This window comes from Populus alba, chromosome 8 (assembly GCF_005239225.2).
Source record: "Populus alba chromosome 8, ASM523922v2, whole genome shotgun sequence".
Taxonomy (NCBI): domain Eukaryota; kingdom Viridiplantae; phylum Streptophyta; class Magnoliopsida; order Malpighiales; family Salicaceae; genus Populus; species Populus alba.
In genome coordinates this window covers 6,063,265-6,080,535 of record NC_133291.1, presented here as the reverse complement: position 1 = coordinate 6,080,535, position 17,271 = coordinate 6,063,265, and the positions used below count along the sequence as shown (strand labels likewise).

The window sequence follows — 17,271 nt, the reverse complement described above, 5'->3', positions numbered from 1 at the left end:
CATGACTTCCTTGTGCATTTTAGTGGGAACTCGGAGTTTGGTGTGTCCGGCATTTTTATTTATTTTTTATATAATTAATGTGAACTAAAGATGCCTTTCTTCGCATTCTATTAGTTTTAGTTGACTTTGCCTTTTTGACGGCACCGGTTTAGCTGTAGTTTCACTTGGTGATCCCACTGAGTAGAGCTAGATTCCAATTTAATTTGATCCCCATTTAAGCTTGGATATTTTTTACATTATTTTATTCAATAATTAATAATTAGAGTGTTAATCTTCTCAAACCTAACTTGAAATATATAGTTATATTATATAGATATATTTGTAAAATATTTAGATTTTTTAATACATTATGATATATATAAATTTCAATATATAAAACATATGTATATGTATAATATTTATCATTTAATATATATATATATATATATTAACTATTTATTTGTTTATTGAGTAATAAATAATGAATACTTGAAACCGGTGGAGAATAATTTATAAATATCTAAATTTTTTATTTAATAAATAATAAATATAATATAAATTTTTTTAAAAAAATCCGACCCGCTTGTCCCATTACCTACGTTCCCAAATAAAGCACAGGAAAAATAGTGTCGGCAGGTAATTGATTCCTTTTTGTAGTGGCACATGAACTCCTTGCTTTCTAATGGAAGAGATGTTTTGGAAACAGCATGCTCTTCAATGTATTTTTTAGATTATTACTCGAATTTTTCAGTTATGAATGACAATGAAAGATAATCAATCTCATCACAATGTTCTTAGCCCACTATTTCAAACGATCCTTAGAAAACTGCCGTGCGTAGTTTCCTAGGAATTTGCTAAATGAAAAAAATGAAAAATGAAAAATATTATTTTAACTCTTTCATATTTATTTTACATGTTCTAAATGAAATGCTAAATAAAATATTAAAATGCCTTTTTAAAAAAATAATATTATTACTACATATTTTTCAAGAAAACTAAAACCAATGAAGAAGAGCCAACAAAAAATAAACAAATTAAATGCAGCCATTAAAAAAAAAACATCAAGGAAGAAAAAACAAAGCATTTGTTTCTCCCACTTCAATACAATTAGCTTTTTGAATTATTATTTTTTTTCATTAGAATATATATAATAAATGCTTTATTTTTTCCACTCCAATACAATTGACTTTTTAAATAGTTTTTTTTATTAGAGTATATATACATAATAATAAAAAAAAACCATATTTATACTATTTAAAATGCTATTTTCTATTACGTTTGGTAGAAGCACCACCCTTCACATATATATTTGTGGAGCTATAATAATTTGAGTGTTTGACCAGTGTTATGGAACCGGAATATCGGCATCGGCAATTTAGTGGCACCGCCACTGGATAATTCATCCATGTCGGTGATTAATATTGATTAGTGGATACGCAAAACATCCAATAAAAACTCATTGAAAGCCATAGAAACCCGGTGAAATTCAAATGGTTGGGACTTTTTTCTTTGAACCACTCGTGAGTTGTCTTTTTCAATGTTCGTCACAGATTTCTGGTATCAGCTCGCAGCAGTGTATACTGTCAACTTTTCGCCCTTACCCAGGTCCCCGAGTGAATCGATAATTCTCTGTTATAAAACATGCGTCTTTGGGATTTTTAGCAAGTTAGTAATCTGTTTAAGATTTTTTATTTTAACCTGCAAGACAAAAGTTTCTTAAACTTCGAAGCGATGCAACGTTATTTGTTTGTCTGAATTATATATATTTAAAAAATAAACAAAGGAGGAGGAAAGATAGAAATAATCTGCGTCCTTAGTGACGGAGTAGTCCTCGTCTGCTATCTTTTTCAATAATATCGTATACTGCAAATATATTGCAAATGAATTAGTTACGGTGGCGGCCGTAATAATTATAAGAGTAAAAACAAATGAATTATTATCGTTAATAATAATATATTATAAAACTATGTTTGAAGAAGCATATAATAATAAAATAATGTAATTAATAAAGAGTAAATAAAATATATAAAAACAATAGAGGTTAAGGGATAAAGAGAGAATCATATGAATTTATAATTATACATGTGTATTATATTCTCTCGATGATACCTCTATTTATAGGCACATATAAATAAATACTTGTAAATTTAAATTTTATAAGAAAATATAAATTTAAATGAACTTGATAATCATGAATGAACATAATAATAAAGGGTGTAAAAAAAGAACTTAAACATCCATATACAATGTATGGTTTTATAACATAATAATAATAATTATGGTTATAATAGTAATAATAATGATGATCACGATGATAATAAGAATAAAAAAAATGATAATATTAGTTATAATGACAGTGATAATAATTATAATAATAGTATAAACATCAACAATAATAATAACGATGATAATAACAACGATAATAATAATAGTGATGGTGATCACAATAAAAATATTAATAATAGTTTTGATGTTACTTATTAATAATAGTAGTAATGGTAATAAGTATAATGATAGTGACTATTAATAGTAATATCAGCAACAACAATAACAATAATAACAATGAAAATAATAACTGTTATAATAATACTAGTAGTAATTCATCATTCAATATTATATTTGTTAGAAATTGAGTTTTATTATTTTTCCATGCATGATAGTTTTGATCTAATGTCCCATATATCGGTTTGAAAAATTTATATGGCTTGATATTTTCTTTTAAATTTTGTATTTTTTTTTAATTTTATCAAAAATAAAAAAAGGTCATTTAGGTTTTTTTTCAAACCTGTTAAATAAATTAATTAAAGATTTATTATTTTACCTGATTTTGAAGCAAAAAATATCTGTACTATTAATATTTTTATATATATATTTTTTAAAAATGACTCGGTCCGGTGGAACACGGCAGATGAAATGGTTATTATATAAAATGAAAATGGTTTCTTTAGAGTGCTGTTTCTTTTATGCTAACCCTTTTTATATGGGCTGGGCTTGGTAGCTTTGGTCACCTGTCCCAAGGATGCTAGTGCATCCCCTTTGAGCGGGCTTTGGCATCTGGGCTCACTTAAAGCAACGGACGCACATTTTTATTCTTAACAAAGAAAAGGGAGTAGAAAGGAAAATTGAGGTGATTGAATATTTTGAAAATGGAGAAGGAAGAAGACGATGCGCCTCTCGCAGTTGAACTTGAAGAAATCGTACCGGTAAAACCCTCCTCCTCTCATTCAAAACAACTTCAAGGCGAAGACGTTCCTGTTGGAGTCACGGTCATCACGGGCTATCTGGGCTCTGGCAAATCCACTGTAAAATCCCCTCACAATCTTGATAAATTAATTTCGTTAACATTGACTGATAAGATCCTTCGCTTATCTGGGATTTATATTTCTATCTATCTATTGATTCGCATCTTCTTTCAGAAGAAAACGAGTGTTAGTAATCAAATGCTGTTTTGTCAAATATTTAGAGCTACAAATTTTATTGACATTAACGGGTTGCGCTGTAGCTTGTTAATCATATCTTGAATACTCAACATGGAAAGAGGATCGCTGTCATTTTGAATGAGTTTGGTGAAGAAATTGGAGTTGAGAGGGCAATGATAAATGAAGGAGAAGATGGTGCTCTTGTTGAAGAGTGGGTCGAACTTGCTAATGGCTGTGTATGCTGCACTGTTAAGCATAGTTTAGTTCAAGCACTAGAGCAACTTGTTCAGATGAAGGAAAGGTGCTGCTACTTTCTTTTTTCTTTAAAAAATGAATTTGATTTATCTGTATCTGTCACCATTTTATGATTTCAATTGCGTTCTTACATGTGCCATTCTTTTTATCATACTTTTTCGTTATGTTTGGAGAAGGCAAGGGTTTTCTAGTGAAGAAAAGGAGAGGGTATGCGTATGCGGGGTAATCCTTCTTCAGGAGAAAGATGTTCCTTCCTCTTCTTTACTTAGAGAGAGGAGGAAAGGGTTCGTTCATAAAAGTGAAAATATCCATCATTATTAGAAAGTGGAGGAAAAGGTTGGGTTAATGTTGTAAAGCATTTTATGAAATTACCAATCCAATCCTTTCCCTGGTTGTTAAATTATCAATATAGTTCCTTTCCCACCCTAAAACCCTAATTTGGGATTTTGGGATTTGGAGTTGTGCAACTTCTCCAATCACCCATTCCTTTTTCTTTCCAGTTCTTCCAACAAGGTTGAAAGATACGTGTCCTTCTCTTCCCTTTCCATCCTAACATAGTGTTCGTGGAAATAAGAGTTTGTCAACAAAATTCCCTTGATCACTACTTTAGGCTTATAAGTTATGACACAAGTTAATAATCTGTAAATGATCATTCTTTTTTCTGTAGACTCGATCATATATTGCTTGAGACCACAGGGCTAGCAAATCCTGCTCCACTTGCTTCTGTTCTTTGGCTGGATGATCAGTTGGAATCAGCTGTCAAGCTTGATTCTATAATAACTGTAAGTTTTGTTTTTGACAATTCAATTATTTCTGTCACTTGTCTGTCTGATTTAGAGCTTATGTTGTTAACCTTTTCATATCCAGGCCTTTCAACTATTCAAGCTGTTATCAAATTGTTTGTTGGATTTTTGCCATTAATCAGCTGCTAAAAATCAAAATTAGATGAAGATGCTAAACAATAAATAACAACATAAAATAGTGCACAGCCTTAGAAATAAAAAGAAGGAAAGAAATGTTTGAGAATGGAAAATAAAGTTCCTTCCCTTTCCTTCTATGGATATCGAGGAAAATAAATAATTTTTCAAGTTCATGCATAAAGAGTTTAAATGGGAAGCTTACTTCATGATCCAAGTTCTTTTTAAGTTTGTTTTTTGTCCTTTCCCTCATTTTTCTGAAAACCAAAGACAGGGATGTGGTTCTGCATGCAGTCCGAGCACCGTATTAGTGTGAGGCATTGATGCCCATCTTAATGTCATTCTGTGTACATACAAGTATAATATATTCTAAGTACTCCTAATTATTGTTTTTTTCTTTCTAGTTATCTTTTATTACAGCTTACCACAGTTTCTCCTTCTCTCTGTCTCCAACTCCCTCAACAAATTGCTGCTTGTGCAGGTTGTGGATGCCAAAAACCTTCATTATCAGCTCAGTGAGCTTCAGAATTCATCTTCGTTTCCTGAAGCATCTCTTCAAATAGCATTTGCGGTAATTCTCATTTTATTCTTCTTTCTTCTATAGTGATTTGGCAGCCTGCCATGTGCAGGTTCATATACAAATGTGCATATTTCTGTATGATTGTTTTACTATATGCATGCACATGCAATTTGTAATTGGATAAATTATTTTCTCGCTTCTTTTCCAATTTGACTTTATTGGTTATATTGATACATAAGGTTCCAATGACACATAAGTTAGGTTTTTTCTTGTAGGATGTTATCATTCTTAACAAGGTTGATTTGGTTTCTTTGGGAGGTTCTGGAGAGGCTTTGAAGGAACTAGAAAATGAAATACATAAGATCAACTCCCTTGCTAATATCATTCATTCTGTTCGGTGTCAAGTAGACTTATCTAAGATATTAAACTGCCGGGCATATGATTCCAAAGTAAGTCATATAAAGCTTTGCTTATTTTTTATCAGCATGCTATTTTCATTTTTTTATTGATTTTTATTTGAATGGATATTTTTTGAATACTTCTGTGTTTTGATCTTAGCACTTTGGTCATTTGGAAGTGTTATTAGAGGAAAGCAAGTCTTTATCTACCAGTGATCTTCATGATTCCAGCTTGCGAACTTTATGTATCTGTGAGTCGCAGAAGGTTGATCTTGATAAGGTAGTTTATTTGAAATGGATCATCAACAAGCTGTACAAATTTGTTGTGATGTGCTGCTCTTAGGTCCAATATTGCTGAAACCATGCCATTTGTCACAAGCATACACCCCAGGACTAGCATTTTCTTGCTCTGATTTTTACTCTAGTTCAGCTGCACTAGCAATTGCTATCATATCCATAAACATGAAGGAAATTGCAATTCTGTTTTGTTGTTTCTCTTAGGTAAAATTATGACCCTTTATATAGTGCACGAATGATAGAATATCTACATAGCTTTCGAGTTTTGATGTTGCTCTTTCATTGACTCAAGTCTTTGTGTTCCCTTTTCTTTTCAAGTCCCCATTTTGCATGGGTGCATGCTTGGTTTTTTGGGATGTATCTGTAACTGTATGAGCATATTCTGAAGGCCAATAGCTTCGGTTTTTCTCTATCATTGTTGCAAAATATTGTAGTATGACAGATTAAAATTTAGAAAATAGGATGAACATGGCAGAGAAATTGAATTTTGAATTTAGAGTTATCCTGGTTTGTGCTTGCTTGGCTGCATTCGTGAAAGCTGACAGTACAGGAAATAAGGGTTTCAGGGACACCTGTAGGAGGCTTGATCGAACATAATCTGATCAGATAATTCAGATATTAACATCCATTTGACTTTCTTGTGCAGTTAGGCTTATTTCTGTACTCTATTTTTCTCTATAAATAATTATTCCTTTCCTTCTCTGATGGCCTTTTTGTTGTCACATACATATCTTCTCGATGACTCCTGACATTCCAACTGCCAAAGGTTCGCCTGTGGCTTGAGGAGATTCTGTGGGACAAGAAAGATGGAATGGATGTATACCGCTGCAAAGGGGTTTTACATGTTCGAAACTCTGATGAACTACATACTTTGCAGGTAATTCTGGAAATTAAATGCCAAGAACTGTTTATCAAGTTGACTCATTTTCTGCTGCAGATTGGCTCTGAGCCTCTGACTATATGTTCACCAATGCCCATTTCTATCATAATACCTGTCAGTTTCATGATGATTTGTTTCGATAATGGAACCTTTTGCGGCCTCTATCAGAAAGGGTTGAATAATTTAGGAATACGGCTTACAACAGTAATGATAGCAGGGGGGTAGCACAGCAATAGGAATTCAATAGTAATTGAGGTCAAAATTTTGATTGCGTCAATGATTGAGGGTCTGAGCTGTAATTCAAAGCCTGCTCTGGTACCATTACCGATGCCTATATTTTTCTCGCACTGGAGCCTTTTCTTGACAAAAATTTATTTTTTGGTATCCTTAAATATGCAAATCTTTTCACACGTGGCAGGCTGTGCGGGAGTTATATGACATTGTTCCAGCTCGCAAGTGGAGAAGCGATGAAAATCAAATTAACAAAATAGTTTTTATAGGTAATTCTTGAACAATACAATATTTATTTATCTTGAAAATAGGCACACAAATTAACTCAACAGAAGAATTCTTTTCTAAAGCGAAAGGGGTTACTTTTAATATTGATTGGTTGGAACAATTAAAGAATGGTATAAAAAAAACATACAGTACTAGCTAGGAAACTATTCTCTTCTTTGTTTCTTACCTTTTCAATTTGCGTTGCAGGTCATAACCTGAAGGAGGATGTTCTTATTAATTCCTTCAGAGATTGTGTAGTAACAACTTAGCATGTAATGTTTACGAACGTATTGTTCAGTTCAACTCAATTAAGCATGACTTCTGTCTTTGTGCTCCCTTTTCTTTTCAAGTCCCCATTTTGCATGCATGAACTTGATCATCCAATACTGGCTGATATCATTAAAAATCTTTGCGCCTTGATTACAGGTGCTATACCACAAGAAAAAATTAGAAAGAATTGTTCGTTTATTTTTTAAAACTATTTTTCAAAAGTGTTTTTTTTTAATAAATAAATAAATTTATTTATTTATTTTTAAATATTATCATATTAAAATTATAAAAATATTAATTTAATAGTTTTTTCATATACTTTTAAAAAGAAAAAAAAATTAAAAAACCATAAAGCATCGTTCTTTATGAGTAAGTTGGTCCACAATCAAAGTACAGCGGGCTGTTCTTGTACAGACAACAGAGTTATGAGGTACAAATGGACCTGATTTGAGGTGACCAGACTCCAGCACTACCACTCCTTCATCTTGGACACGGGCTTCAACTATTCAGGTTGACTGGTTCTTATGATGGCTTCAATTTATATTTGTAAATGTTACGTATCAAACACAAATAGACAGAAAAAATTATCTGCCTAAGAAAGTTCAAACACAAACGTCTGAGAAAAGGAAAAGAAAAGAAAAAGAAAAGCAGAAAATGGTTTAATGGGGGGGCTCGCTTTCTAGCACGTCTTGTCGATTTGATGCATAACAAGTTCGACCTAACCACCCAGCTACCACCACCGTTCTTACAGAAAACCCTTCGGAAGTCTCGCGAGCAAGGGGCTGGCGTCTCATATGCCCTTCCTTTTTTGAAAACATCACACCGACTGCTATGATCAGATTGGAGAGACTCGTTTGCATTTATCATAGAAAAGACGCAAACCAAGTGATTATAAGTGGGAGAGTAACTTTACATTGTTTAATGAATCGACACTCATATATGAGAGCATAAAATCACACTAAAATTAATCATTGAATAATCAATGATTAATCAAATGAATAACGAATAATTAATAGTCTTACAAAATACAATGATGCTCCAAGAGAAACAAAGAGATATTAATTACCACCCCACTGCATGCATATCCACACCCAATCAAATAAAAGAAAATAGCTAAAAATAAGCATCAATATTTAATTATTATAAGAGTTAGCTACTGTGCTTAAACCAATATCCTTTCACCCCAAACTCTCATGTTTTGTTTAAAGCCATCAACTTAATTTATATATTTTTTTTCTATCATAAATGAAACAAATTTTGTGATTGTTTAGTTTCGGTTATGGGTTAGGAATAGGAGACCCAAGTTTTTTTTGGATGATGAGATTTTATGAAAAATAAGGAAAATTAAAGGAAGAAAAAAAAAAAGAATACAAAATAGCGAACTTATCGTGAAATTAAAGACAATCGTTGTCAATATGAGTCCAACGTTTAAAAAAGAGAGAGAAGACTGCCACATCATCGCAACTTAACAGTGCACAATGAAAAACGTTAACCCTCCGTCGGTGTTAGATCCGCCTTGAAAGGTGGCCAACAGGGTTACAGGGGAGAGGTCGGTCGCATTACTAGGTAGCCGGACCCTTTCGGTTCATCACAAGGACAAAGTTTCCCGGCAATCATGGATCATGCGTCCGAAGAGGCAACGTATCCATCGCGTAGGGGTTAGAGATTGGTGGTGAGAAAGCGTTCTGAGAAAAAGGAGAAGTAAAAAACTGTCGGCTGACTCTGAAGCAACATCGAAATCCACGCTCCTACTGATCAGCCTACGAAATTATGGACTGACCTAGTTTGCAGGGCCCCCCCTACTTCGGAGGCCTATATTCATTAATTATTCACGTGTGAAATTGACAGTCGTGTACGTATCATCAGTAAATTGACCGCACAGAACATCAGAAAAGCATCATAGATCGAAGATCACAAGCTGTTGAATAATGAATGGAAAGAAAAAAAAAACTATTTAGAACTTAGAAATGAATTCAGGTGTTTTGGGAGTGTGGTGATGAGTTTTTTTTTTTTTTAAGTGTTTCTTTAAAAATATATAAAATTATTATTATTTTATTTTTTAAAATTTATTTTTGATATAGTATATTGAAATAATTTAGAAATACTAAAAAAATAAATTTAAAGCAAAAAAATAAATTTTAATTTTTCATAAAAAATAGGTTAAACAATAACTCTAAATACAAAAAATATTTATACAGACGTTTACCCGTTGCAACGGTGCAATAGACCTTATTATTGTGACCTTATATATGAATTTTAATAATTTTAATTTATTGATGTAAAAAATAAAAAGAAATTCATTTCTATATAGTTTCAATTAAAAATCATCTTTAAAAGTTATTTTATATTACATTACAGAACACATACTGTACCTGCAAAACAAGTAATTAACACGAACTCGCTGTACAGTATATACATTAACTTGGAAATCTACATGCACAAATAATCAAAAAGTGGATATGACATAAATACCATCTTCTATAAGTGGCCAACGGCGCTTTACCATGAGCAACAAATACCTGATGCAGAAGAGCGCGCGCACAATATACATATCAATGTCAGCTACTGCCGGTGAGTATATATGGAAGAGTCTCAGAAAACTGAAGGTCACGTTTCGGGTTAAGAAATCAGGTTCGCCGCCCGCCTCGAGGAACATTGGGGCACACAAAATCTCTGCACTATATGGACACCTCCCTGAACATGTCGGGAAGGTTTAAACTAGATATCAGCTAATTTAACACTATTCAAAAAGATGCTGCACTCTACGCATATACATACATACATACATATATATATATATATATATATATATATATATATGCAGTTGTCCAAAAACTGAAACTACTACTATTTTTTTATCAAATAAGAAGAAAGAATTAAATCAGAAAAGTACAGTAAGTTAGTTTGAAGTAGTTGTTTGCTAATGTCAATATTACCCTTGCCGAGTTTTCCCTCTCTGAGTAGTAAAGAAGTAGATTCAACAACGAGTGAACTTCGGATTTGAGCATTCAAGTTAATTCTTGAAGTTCAATTATTCAAATACCCGTGGAAGTATGTCAGGAAGTGTTGTGCGAATAAAAGAAACAATAGAATATGCGTGCAATATTGTAGAAATTAAAGTTTTTAAAACTCAGATGTTATTGGAAATATTCATTAGGAGATTTCGGTGGTCGAGCATCCCTTTCTTCAAGTTGCTTCCGAAATATCCTCTGAGACCGTCACAGGAGAGCATTAAAAAGATAAGGCAGTTACCGTATATATGCAACCTATATAAGAAAATCAGAACACCTCGTTCTGTTGCTTTTCCAGCCAAAGAAAACTTTGCGAAACAAATGCAAACGCGTTACTAAAACACATTTCCAAATATAATCTCATCAAGCGATAGGAGAGGATAAAGTTCGAAGCTAACACTGGCGAGTTCTAAGATGTTCAGAGTTCTAAGCTTCACTAACAACAGCTATCCACTAAAAATTCAGAGTTCAGCCATGTAAAAAATAATTGGTTAATTTACGTACGGAGATCTCGTAGTCTAGGTCGCGTGGACACTTTCCCGCATATCAGAATCCATCCGCAATAACTTTCTTGTAATCAGAAAAGGATCATTATGCAAAAATCTAATAAGAAGTCGGATTGTAGTTGGTTTTCTTTGAATGGAATGAATCTGTAAATATTTTGATATTCTGCTAATAAAATGTTCTTATTTTTGCCTCCTTTTCCCCCCCGGTATATATTATGCTATTAAATTTAGTGAGGGTCCATTTTTACGTTTGACAGTATAAATTTTTGTTTTTAAAGAAACAAAGAGAATAAGATTACGATTGTCATTTCAACAAAATATGGAATGGAGTGACTACTTGCGGGGTGGTAATTAAAACAACGCTATTTCATGAAATATAATTTGTCCCCCTGCAGGAAACAGTGTACAATAAATGACTCGTGAAAACAGAATATCCGATAAATAATTCGAGACATCGCATAATATTTCGACACAAAAATGTCTGAATAAATACATTGGATCTTGACATATATTTAATTACATAACTAAATATCCTTAAACTTGAGTGGGTAGTGTGATGGTCTCCAGCTCACGCATGTAAACTAAGTATGTAACAGACGGCCCAGATTGTGAGAGTTGATTCATATTAACAATAACACTTCCCTGAACAATCCTACACACTCAAGCATGTTTTAAGGAGGATTTTTGCTGGCCATTTGTCGGTGGATGCTCAAGGAAGGGAAGCTTGAGTAATTTGAGGGCTTCATAAGCTGGCCTTGGATCGAGAGGTTTTAATTGAGATATGTGCAAATAGATATCTTAAAGATGGGATATTACTAAAGTTAAGAGTACTAAAACTACTAAAGTTGATTTCAGAACTATGCCATTAACGGACGCGTACTTCTCTCATACATGCCAAGAATGGAAAAGGTAACATAGATATTCATGCAATATTTGTAAGTTGAAATGTGTTACATTTATCAATTCAAGGCAAGTAATGAGTACCTTTCTCAATTTGATCAACGCATTCCAGGAGGTACGATATCCCCAAGCAGTCCTTCATCTGTTGGCAGTTGGGGAGTTCGCGTTGGCACTGTGTTGCACTCTCTTGCTCCAACTGGCAACGGTTGCGACTGTACCACAGTACTTGGAGGATTTTCTCGGGGTAACTGCATCCCGGGATAATAAAATTGCGACGTTGGAGGAGTCATGTGACTAGCAAATGTAGCTTCATGACTGATGATTCCTCCTCGAGGAAAACCAACTGTATGATGACAGTGTTGGCCTTCATATGTGGTTATCACAATGGCGGGATCTTCAGACGAGCGTTCAACCCTTTTCTTCACGGTGCATTTGCTATTTGTACAGCGATAGTAGCTCCTGAAGAATATTTGCGGGCGAGATGGAGAAAACTAAGGAATTAAGCTTTAATTTTACTTTGGAAATTGATTTTACAGAGAACGTCAAGTATGCATCAGAAATGTGAAAAAAGAAAAAGGATAAAAATGAGAATGCGAGATTACATATCCCTAACTCGGACCCCACATATATAGATTTTATGCAACTTGTTTCAAAAAGCACCCTAAGACGTAATTTTGAGTCAATTATAACAAGGGAGAAGTAAAGGATCTATATAGGCATTCATAATTACTTACTTAATTAAGAGAAAATTATGCACTGCAAGATCAAAATAAGGGTAAATAACTAAAAAATGTTGTGAATTTCAGTAAAAAACTGAGCTTTGTCCTTGATTTTAATTTTTTTAATTTTAATTTTTTATGTAAAAAACAAGCTTTTACGTTAATTTTAATTAACACGATAGTATCGAGAAAACAAGTGATTTGATAATGAAAAAAGCGATGGGGAGATGAAAACATGGATGAAGGGGCCTATTTTTTATATATAAATTAATTCACTTTACTCCAATAAAAAAAATTATAGTTTAGAAACTAAGTTGATTTAATTTTTCTACCTTTGAGCTCAACAAAGATAGGATGTATATATACTCTTAGGACAGTAATTAAGAAGAGAGGTGTAGTGATTACAGACCTGGGAAATGGGCTATTTTTAACTGCCTTCTGTCCATATTTCCGCCATCGGTATCCGTCTTCAAGATGATCAACTTCACTTTTAGTCATAAAAGCAAAGCGTGGCTGCCGGATTCGTTTTTGCCCCTTCTTTTTAACCTTAGTACTCCTGAAAAATATTTCACCTAAGATCATCAAAATAAATAAAAAAAACTAGAAAATTAAAAAGAAAGAAAGATAATTAAAGTAGATGTATTTTCTAATTAATAACTTGATTGCAAATAGATAAATCATGGTTTTTAGATTGTATTTTGTCACGTGTATTAATGTATATTTCTCTCTGGAAATCAACAGCCTGATGTGAACCACATCAAGATCTATCCAGTCTAAGTACACGTTCTAGTAGGATTAATTTGTCCTAAATGAAAAAATGTTATCTTTCAAATATTCAGAAGGGAAGGACGTACGTACTGAAGAGGAAATCACTTGTAAGCTACCTTCGTTGGCATTATATGTCTATAACATGCTGTGAGGGGAAGCATGAAATGATTGACAGCGAAGAAAATTAAGATTGTTACAAAAATTAACAAGAGAAGTAAAGCTAGGGAAGAAAATCCAATTCATAAACTACACATTAATGTATGAACAAAGGGCGAGATAGAAGAAACTTGAAAAAAAGAACGCATATTCTTGGCAGACACGCATCGCATTCAAAATGATTACAAGGTGTGCACCTCGACTATCATAGGGGGGGTGAATATAGAACATAAAACAAGCAGCAGCAGCTAGCAGCAGCACCACGAATTTTTTATAATAAGAAGAAGAGAATATCTCTTTACCTTATTTGAAACAAAAAGCAATGCGCAAGCAAATCGACTAAAGCAACATTTTCTCTATATTCTCTATCTCTTTCACTTACTAGTACTCAAAAAAATGATTCTTCAGTGCATGTTCATTGTGCAGTGTTAAAAAAAGATAGAGAGCACGCCATTCCCGCCGCAATAACGGCGGTGGACGTGGTTTCTCTTAATTATGCTTCTCACTTAAGCTTTATTCCGTTTAATTACCTCATCTAGCCCCGCACTTCACTCCAATTACGAAACTGCCTCCCCCCACCCCCCCCCCCCCACAACAACTTGCATGAACCAAACCCCCCACCCGACCCCTTTTTTTAATATATTTTTTAAAAAGTTTCTAGATCGTACGGACGCGCAAATTGCACTCTCTCTACCTTGGAAGCAGAAAAGGCTTTGCAAAAGGGGGGGAAATTCGATCCGGTTTCTGATTTTATCCCTCGTTATTCCAACTGCAAAATCTGTCTACTCTATATTTTCTTTCCTTGAATTTCAAGTTATTTAAACCATTAACCATATTGTTTCATGGACATTTGAATATCCAAACAAGTGAACTCACGGTATCTCAGGCGGTTTCCCGCCGGAGCCCGTAGACTTATCGGGCTGATCCTCGCTGGAGCTCGATGATACCGACGGGTAATTTGAAGTTGAAACGTCAGCGCCACCACCACCAGACCCGGCCGGACTTGCTCCTTGCAATCGCTGAATCTCTATGTTTCCCGCCAAATCGGACCTCTCTTCTGCTTCGACCGGATCCAGGTCCATAAACCGGGCTGGTTCATCCGATTGAAGATTCCAGCCGTATTCGCTGAGTATGGAGTTCTCTCTGTGGTTAGAGAAGAAACAATTGGCTCTATCCGAGTCAGGCCCGAGTGTCCAGCTTGACTCGCTGGTGAACTCGGGCCCTGGATCAGGATTTTCTGTATCGTCCATCAAATAATTTGCAGAGATCTATTGGGAAAAAGTTGAGTTTTCAGAGAGAACAAGAGAGTGAATTCGAGTGATAATACAGGAGAGAAAAAGTAGGGAGTGGGGAAAAACTGAAAAGATAGGAGTGAAAAAGGAGAGTGAGCGCATGTGGTTTCTAGAGAGAGATAGTTAGGGTTTTTGGGAGAAGTGATATGAAGGAAGTTCGTTGTGTTGGGAAAGACGCGTTGTTCTTAACTTTCTTTCAAAGGGTTCGAAGAAAGAAACCTTTTTGTCCTGTAAAAATATATAAATCTTTTATTTTTTTTTATCACCGAAAAACATTGATAGAGAGGAAAAAGGAGGGGAGAGAGAGGGAGAGGGAGAGGGAGAGGAAGAGATAAGATAAAAGACGGAAAAATTAGGGATGCGTCGACTGCAAAATAATAAATAATAATAATAATACGGGAGGCTGATAATAAGGGAAGGGGATGCGGGTGGGTCCCTTACGCGCATGAATAAATAGTACTGCTCCATTGTTGTAGTGGTGGTATTAGTAGAGGCTTCACTTTCTGACTAGAGGGTAGCACCCAGTTTTTACCTTCAACTCCGTGACGCTGGTTCTTTTGCCGATCTCTCCTTGTCTCCTCCTTCCGTGAGGATGAAGCTCTAACAACATCTATATGATTTTCCCCGACCCCCATAACACATTTGCGCATGACATGAAACTGCTTGCCAGTACTTAGCAGGCTACCTTCTTTTATATTTTTTAATTTACTTGTTGTTTCGTCTGTTTTTCTTAATTTCCCTTGTAATTTGTCTAAAATTTGATTGTGAGAGGGAAAGAAGGAGGGTTTCCCTTGAAGATGGATGTCGCAGGAGGCTGACACCATTTTCTTCATTTGTATGCCTTATTAGGGTGCGTTTATTTTGGTGTTTCAACTGGCTTTTTAAATTGCTTTTTATTTTAAAAAAATATTAATTTAACATATTTTGATGTTTTTCGTACTAAGTATATAAAGAAATATAAAAAGAATCATATTAATATATTCTTAATTAAAAAAAAATATCTTAGTAACCGCGTGGGTTCTAAAAGATGAAATTATTGCGCCGCGATAACTTGTTTGAATCAAAGTCTTCGGTTTATAGGAATCGCATTGTCTTTTGTGGTTTCGTTAAGAGGAATCTAAAACCTTGGGAAGGAAGAGAAGTAGAAAACAATGCGTATTTGACCGCATCCACTTTGAAGATTGGGCAAAAAAATATCAAAGATAATGTTTCTGGAGTACTGGACCATCTAGCTAGTTTCATAAGAACCACAGGATTTTATTCTAGTTAGGAAGGGAGGAACAAGCCACAAATACTAAATTTCACAAATCACTTATTCAGGAATACACACACTAGGAGTGAGATTAATTTCATGACATATATATACTTGACCCCCACCGTTATGTGCGTGCTTTCCTGCAGTTCGTGCATGATACGAAGCATAATTTGATCATGAAATTCTCTGAATATATACAGGGAACATAGGCGTCTAGGAAGGAAAGAGTCAGGCAAGCAAACGTTGTTGCCAGTCGTCAATTAATCAAAATCCAGATAATTGAATCGGATAGCAGCCAGAGCTAGCTTTAGTTTTGTCAAATGCTTTTAGAAACTTACAGCCATCAATCTTCAATATTGTCTAAGATAGAAATATGGCGACGGCGTCTGCGAGCGGAGGAGTTTCAACCAAACCTACGACTAGAGAATAGCTATCGTGGCCGTAGATAGGAAAGAAGACGAGAGAAATCAAGATCATCTCCGTAGGGTTAAGCAAGGGGACGGTCATGGAACAATTTGATTCCTAGGCCTTGGCCCACCAATACAACGATTGATGCCGACAACAAAACTACGTTTTGGGGTTCATTAATTCGAGCTTATCAAACATTAGGACATCTGTTAAATACAGAAAATAAGGATCAGCTGCACGAATTCATCCTCTAAATGACACTTATGATGACAATGAGATGAAATCATTTCTCATTTGGTTGTAAGCTTGAAATGGATAGCCATATCTCAGTCTTCTTGGAAGCATTATTTGACAATGGGATTATTCCTTTTATATGATGAAAAGTTGCAATCCCACAATGACGCTTCATTGTATCATGCTTGCCTAAACGTCAAGTAAATTTGCCATGTTACCTAAAAGGGGGGAAAACCTTTTTTTTTGTTTGATTGGTCAATTTTATAGCTTTAATTTGTGAGCAAATTAATTAGTAAGCTGGCAATTTGCAAGATTTCTGTAGTTATATGGGGGTAGGCCTATGTATTCGTTTGATCGGTCGATGTTATAGCCTTTTGCCAGCAAATCGGGTGATAATCTGCAAGGATTGTGTACTTAATTATACGAATTAAATTTCTTTCAAGTTTCTGCTAATTAACAGGATGCATCCATGTTAGTTAGTTTGATCTTAGCATTTTAAATTGAATAAAGGACTTATAAGATTTTATTAGTGTCTATGACTATGTTTCTGCTAATTTTATTTTAATTATTTATTGTTAATTTGATGGTA

General features: G+C 34.2%; 2 protein-coding genes across 6 annotated transcripts; one reads left to right on the top strand and one right to left on the bottom strand.

The window, feature by feature from the left end:
* Nucleotides 1–3,078: 3,078 nt before the first annotated feature.
* LOC118062359 (uncharacterized) lies at nt 3,079–7,489 on the top strand. Its single transcript, XM_035076072.2, has 9 exons — nt 3,079–3,281; nt 3,482–3,699; nt 4,321–4,435; nt 5,052–5,141; nt 5,366–5,539; nt 5,649–5,768; nt 6,552–6,662; nt 7,084–7,165; nt 7,371–7,489. The coding sequence occupies exons 1-9, from the start codon at nt 3,126–3,128 to the stop codon at nt 7,430–7,432; spliced, it is 1,128 nt and encodes a 375-aa protein (XP_034931963.1). The 5' UTR covers nt 3,079–3,125; the 3' UTR covers nt 7,433–7,489.
* A 2,232-nt stretch (nt 7,490–9,721) lies between these two features.
* Nucleotides 9,722–15,114, bottom strand: LOC118062358 (probable WRKY transcription factor 57). Of its 5 annotated transcripts, none has more exons than XM_035076067.2 (4): nt 14,370–15,114; nt 12,979–13,125; nt 11,935–12,309; nt 9,722–10,151 (listed from the first exon to the last, which is right to left on the bottom strand). In XM_035076067.2, exons 1-3 carry the CDS (start codon nt 14,741–14,743, stop codon nt 11,949–11,951), a joined length of 882 nt encoding a protein of 293 aa, XP_034931958.1. In that variant the 5' UTR covers nt 14,744–15,114; the 3' UTR covers nt 9,722–10,151; nt 11,935–11,948. The 5 variants fall into 5 exon arrangements, with proteins under 5 accessions (XP_034931958.1, XP_034931959.1, XP_034931962.1 ...); XM_035076068.2 differs by having other exon boundaries at nt 9,722–10,127; XM_035076071.2 differs by lacking the exon at nt 9,722–10,151 and adding an exon at nt 10,225–11,339.
* Between the last annotated feature and the right edge of the window lie 2,157 nt (nt 15,115–17,271).